Source organism: Lolium rigidum, chromosome 1, assembly GCF_022539505.1.
Source record: "Lolium rigidum isolate FL_2022 chromosome 1, APGP_CSIRO_Lrig_0.1, whole genome shotgun sequence".
Taxonomy (NCBI): Eukaryota; Viridiplantae; Streptophyta; class Magnoliopsida; order Poales; family Poaceae; genus Lolium; species Lolium rigidum.
Window position 1 is genome coordinate 280,592,299 of NC_061508.1, and position 5,964 is coordinate 280,598,262.

Genomic DNA, 5,964 nt, shown 5'->3' on the forward strand with positions numbered 1-5,964 from the left:
GCAGACCAACACTGTAAACAACACACCGGCGCTCGCTCATTGCAGATTTTTCATTGTTTTTAGGAAAATGTTTCGCATCCGGCGACCGATCGGAGCAAAAGATCGGTCGTCCGGATCGCTCCCTTGCTTATCCCCTTTTGGGCCACCATCCATATACGTTACAGCCCACCACCACCATGGCCTGCTACACTGAAGCCCACCACCACCAAACTAGCTATGCTGAAGCCCACCATCACCTAGACACCAAAAATATGCATGCACGTTTCTATTGCAAAATGATATGGAAAACTCCATATTTTTCTCGATGTTGCATACCTTATATATTTTTGTAAATAACGCGCACAAGTTTTGTAGAAAAGCACATGCAAAATGTTGTAATGTATGTATGGGTGTTTGCCACAACTTTGTGCATTTTGTTGTAATTGTTTGTGTTTTTCGTTCAAATAGATGGTGACTTTTATTATCATTCAATTTTATACCAAAATAAAATGTTGTTAACCACTTTTCAATCGCTACAAAAACATATGAATTTTTGTTGTTGTAAATAGCTAAAAATACTATTGATATTGCTGTTGACTATTGTTGTAAACGTCTAATTTTTTCTTGATTTAGTTGTTAATAATAATTGCTAATAAATTAATTAATTATTTTTGTTGTAATCAATTGTAATTTTTGTAGAGACAGTTGATAATGTTTTGTTGTAAATCGATCTGGATAAAAAAAATTGTTGGTTAGCTATATTTTTAGTTGCTACAAAATATGTGGTTTTTTGTTGTAAATATTTCTTATTTTTGTAGATTTTACAAGATTTATTTTGTTGTAATCAATCTACAGTAAAATAATATTTTTGTTAAATCATTTTTATAGCACTCCCTTTTTTAAAATTTATTGTATTAATTTGTTGTAATAGTATATTTTTTTTGTACATAGAGAGACTGATTTTGTTGCAATACTCTGTAGCCTCAGGTATGTCCTTCGCTGTAAATATCTCGAAGGTTCGGGATAAAAAGTATACATACTTTCGGTCATGTGGAGAAGACTAGGACCGCGGGTTGATTCATCAAAATAGAAAGGGGCTAAATGTAAAAATTCTGCTGTGGCTGATTCTAAGCGTCGGATCGCGATCGAACGGCCCGGAGAACGACCGATTTTCGCCCGAAAATCCGGCGACCGACGCCTAGCAGTCGCCTTGTTTTTATCAAGTTCTTTTTTTAGGGATATTGTTTGGTTTTAGCAAGTTCTTGTGTAGGGAAGTTGTTGTTTGCTCAAGGTACTTTTGCGGCCTCCCTCGGTTTCTCAGCTACTCCGGCCGAATCTAAACCAGAACCCTCTTCTCCCCCCTCGGTCTCATCGAAAACCCCCGTTGTCTCGTCCCCTTCCTACAACTAGCTCCCCTCCGTCCCTCCGCTCTAAATTCACCACCACCACCACCTTGCCGCAGGCAGCGACAGCACACGCCTGCGCTACGCTCTCAGATCCCTTCCCTCTACACAGCATTCCCCGAGGTAAGGCGTCAGCTTGCCACCTCCTCCCCGATCCATGGAACCCACTTCTTGGGAATTACGATTTGCTGTTTACCGATTGTACTTCTTGGTCGGCGAGATCCTCCGCCGTTTTGGACCGAGCCTCGTTCTTGTAGCAAGATCTTTTCTTTTCTGTGATGAATTGATGGTGTTCTGACTGCTAGGACGGACGATGGCTCCCTGTGCAACTGCCGGCGCGCAGATGCTGGCTGCGCGCCCCTGCGTCTCCGCCTCCCAGAGCATGCTCGCCTCGAGGGCAGCCGTCTCACGGATCAGCCCGGCGCTCGGCACCAGTAGCTTTGCGAGCTGCCCCAGAATCGCCTACTCCAGGCCTCTCGGCTCTTCCAACATCGCCGTGAGAGCAGTGTCAGGAGAAGGTGCCCCTCAGGGGCTACCCATTGATCTCAGAGGTAATCAATGTCAGGAATATGTTTTCCTGTGCTGGAGATCATGTTTGGTAGTACTTCTATGCATGTGAAGAGAGAATTATTATTATTTTTTCCACATCTAATTTTAACTTTGTTTGGGTTCTACTATTAGTTTGTGTGATAATTCATACAGATTTAGTGCGCTAGTAGTTGATATCTGCTCACCTATTTGTTCCACAATATTAAGCGTGCTAGTAGAAAACTCTGTAATTCCACAATCCACATCTAATTGTAACTTTCTTTGGGTTCTGATAGCTTTGAGTACTTAATATTTGTTCACCTATTGTAGTATATATAATAATGCTCTTTTCTCCAACGCTGTCAGATTCATGCATAACACTAAAATTGATTGCTGAAATTCCTTCCTTGGTTCATTATTAAGCATAGGGGGTGATATTTGCTTATTTTGGACTTTAGCGACTTAGGCATGTCCTTATGAATTATGATCCCAAGAAAACAGAAGTTCTCTTTTTGGCAAATAATGAATAGTGGCTTTCATAGGGTCTGTACTATATAGCTAACGAGTATAGAATTATCAATGGCGTTCATCATTTGATGATAATGGTAGCCCTTTCATTTGACATATTACTGATCATGCCATATGTGAACAATACAGATCCTGTTATGTTAGTCATATGAATTGCTGACATTATGAGAATGAGGCATGTAAGTTTGGCACAGGTTCATTTATATCACCAGCTTACCAAATTATTGAACATGCTATGTTTCCCGTGTCATCTTCCTACCCAATTACCAGATTAAAGAAATCAAGTGTGTAATTCATTACTTTTCAGGAAGCTCAGTCTCATAAGTGCCTACCCAAGTACCACAACCTTTTCTCATTTTTAGCTGTGATATTTCAGGGAAAAAGGCATTTATTGCTGGGGTTGCTGATGATAATGGCTATGGCTGGGCAATTGCAAAGGCTCTTGCAGCAGCTGGTGCTGAAATTCTTGTTGGTACATGGGTGCCTGTATGTTTATCTGACCCTTGCTGTGTTACTTCATATTGTAAGCTTTTGTTCATTAATTAGCTCATAGATAATTGTACCATCGGCAGGCACTTAACATATTCGAGACAAGCCTGAGGCGTGGAAAGTTTGACGAATCACGGAAGTATGTACTATGGTTCTAGATAATTTTGATCTACCTCTAGTTTCATTCGATGCATCACAGCATATTTCTGAATTTGCTGTTCGACAGTTGACTGATTTGCTGTTGGTACAGGCTGCCCGATGGATCTCTTATGGAGATTGTTAAAGTCTATCCACTGGACGCTGTCTATGATTGCCCGGAGGACGTTCCTGAAGATGTAATCTCTACTTTTGTGTATGCACTTGTTTAGTTCACAATATGGCTTATAATGACATTGTATATTTCACTATTTTAGGTCAAAACAAACAAAAGGTACGCAGGATCATCAAATTGGACTGTGAAGGTATGTCTAAGAAACCATCTCTATTGCATATGCATGAGTACCCAATTTCTGAACTTTCTTCAAGACAACGTTAATGTTGGTAGTATAACAGTAGGTGCATGCTAGGACTACAAGGGACACAACACAACTATAACTACCACTACAATACCGCTTCACCTCATTCATCCCAAAATCAGTACTGTTGCACACGGTTTGAATCTGCGGTGGTTGTTAAGGGTGGTAGCATAATATTGTGTGTATGTTCAGGGTAGAATTGGTATTATTTTTGGTAGTTAGAGTCACCTCTCTTGTAGTCATAGATATTAGCTTAGGAGTTTGACTAATATATGAATCTATACATTTTTTAGGAAGCTGCTGAAGCAGTCAAGAAGGATTTTGGTAGCATCGACATTCTTGTCCATTCTCTTGCTAATGGTCCTGAGGTACTGTCCCTCCCTATTTTTTATTTATTTGTGTGCATACATACGCATGGCATTATGCTTAATTTTCATTTAACGCCTTTACTGAAAATCCACCTAATTTTATGTTGAAGGTTACAAAACCTTTGCTGGAAACCTCAAGAAGTGGCTATCTTGCTGCAATGTCAGCATCCAGTTACTCCTTTATTTCCTTACTTCAGCACTTCGTTCCTATTATGAATCCAGGTAATGCAGATCCTCTCAGTACTATGCTGCCATTCATCTAGTTATCTTCTGCACTAAACTTTTGCACTTTTGCCTGGCCAAACTCACAACCGTTTTATGTACTTTGAGTATTTGAATTTTGAATCTATCACGTAAAATGTATCTCAATGCAAAGGCCAACCTTTGTCCTACAAATTTACAGTGTTCATGCCATGTTGGGCACAAATTCCACTTCTCTAGAACAAAACCTTCTTTTAAGCGTGATGTCTTGTTTTAGTTTTATTTTGCTAGTGGATCACAGTAGAAATGTTTGGCTTGTCCGTGGAACTTTTGAGTGGACATCAATGCTGAAATTTCTCTCACCAGTTATTAACTCTAATCAGCTTCTTCAATAAAATGATGATGTGCTCTGACACAGAACCGCATAGCCATTTATTTGCACTGCCTCATGAGTTTAAATATTTTCCAGGTGGTGCTAGTATCTCGCTAACATACATTGCATCTGAAAGAACGATTCCTGGGTAAATGTGTTCTTATATAGATTTATGAGATATAAGCTATTTGCCAAGCTATCTTTACATATGATTGTTTTGATGTTTTTTTGCTTGTAGATATGGTGGTGGCATGAGTTCAGCTAAAGCAGCTCTTGAGAGTGATACAAGAGTAGGATTTTCTTTATGATAATAATATACAGTTTCTAACTTTAGGTCTTTCTTTCACATGAATGTTATTCTTTTTTTTTACTTCCTTTTCCAAATTGATGTAGGTACTTGCTTTTGAAGCTGGACGCAAAGGCAAAATTCGAGTTAACACCATATCCGCAGGTATCCTTCAAAAAAGAGCGCTGTTTTTGTAGCTGATTCATCTTTGTAGAATAATGTATGCACTTAAGTTATTTTGTGCATTTAGGTGTAACATGCGGTCACTGGAAATCAATTAATTTATAGTTACTATCTAAGAAATCAATCAATATTTATTTGGATGTTTCCTCAAAAGCCATTTCTACACGCCATAGCTGCATTACTCTTCCATGCTAATCTGCTTTGTTTGACTGTTACATATGATATGCTACTACTTTGAATATAGCTCTTCAAGGATTATATTGCTTTAGCAGTTTGGCAGCACTTGCAAAGTGCATCAATTTTGCCTCATTGTGCTTTATCGGATGCATCTGTAGGTCCTTTGGGAAGCAGAGCCGCAAAAGCAATTGGATTTATCGAGAAGATGATCGAGTACTCTTACGTTAATGCACCATTGCAGAAGGAACTTCTGGCAGGTTGAAAATATTTTTTTCTGACATAGTTCATGGACGCCTTGCCTTGTTTTATTTTTGCAAAGTTACGCAACTTTCTTCTATGAAATGATATCTTATAAGAACAGTTGCATGCTGAACAGATGAAGTTGGGAACGCAGCAGCATTCCTGGTGTCTCCTTTGGCCTCTGCTATCACCGGCTCGACTGTCTATGTCGACAACGGACTAAACACGATGGCTGTTGCTATTGACAGCCCTTCAGTGGCATAGTAGAAGCTGTTCTGGTAGAGAGATCTGTTTTCCTTATTCACTGTGGCGTGATTCTTGAATAAAGAGGTTAGTTAGTTAGTGCGAGAGCTGAGGGTGGGGTAAAAAGGGTGCTGTCCGTTTAAATGAATTTAAGCTTCTGGTACCTCTTTGGCCCATTTCTAATATAATGTATCTTGAATGCTTGTGGTTAAAAATTTCTTCAGTGTGGCTGATTAGTACCTTGACAAATTGTGTTATGCATCAGGAAGGCAAATGTTTGATGGTTGGGCTTATACTGTCTGAGATTTGTAAACCCCACACAAGCACAATTGTACCTGCTTGATCTCGGTTTGCTTATACTTACTTTGTTACATCAAAGAATAATACTGGTTGAGTTAGAGAAGTCGCAATTCTATTGGACAAAATTAGGTATTATAAGTTCCTAACAAAC

At 39.3% G+C, this 5,964-nt stretch overlaps 1 protein-coding gene across 1 annotated transcript; it reads left to right on the forward strand.

The window, feature by feature from the left end:
* The first annotated feature begins 1,304 nt into the window (after positions 1–1,304).
* LOC124683784 (enoyl-[acyl-carrier-protein] reductase [NADH] 1, chloroplastic) lies at positions 1,305–5,762 on the forward strand. Its single transcript, XM_047218235.1, has 13 exons — positions 1,305–1,505; positions 1,688–1,933; positions 2,815–2,924; positions 3,011–3,066; positions 3,178–3,262; positions 3,341–3,388; positions 3,736–3,810; positions 3,921–4,032; positions 4,481–4,532; positions 4,623–4,674; positions 4,778–4,835; positions 5,189–5,287; positions 5,407–5,762. Exons 2-13 carry the CDS (start codon positions 1,696–1,698, stop codon positions 5,532–5,534), a joined length of 1,113 nt encoding a protein of 370 aa, XP_047074191.1. The 5' UTR covers positions 1,305–1,505; positions 1,688–1,695; the 3' UTR covers positions 5,535–5,762.
* Positions 5,763–5,964: the final 202 nt, after the last annotated feature.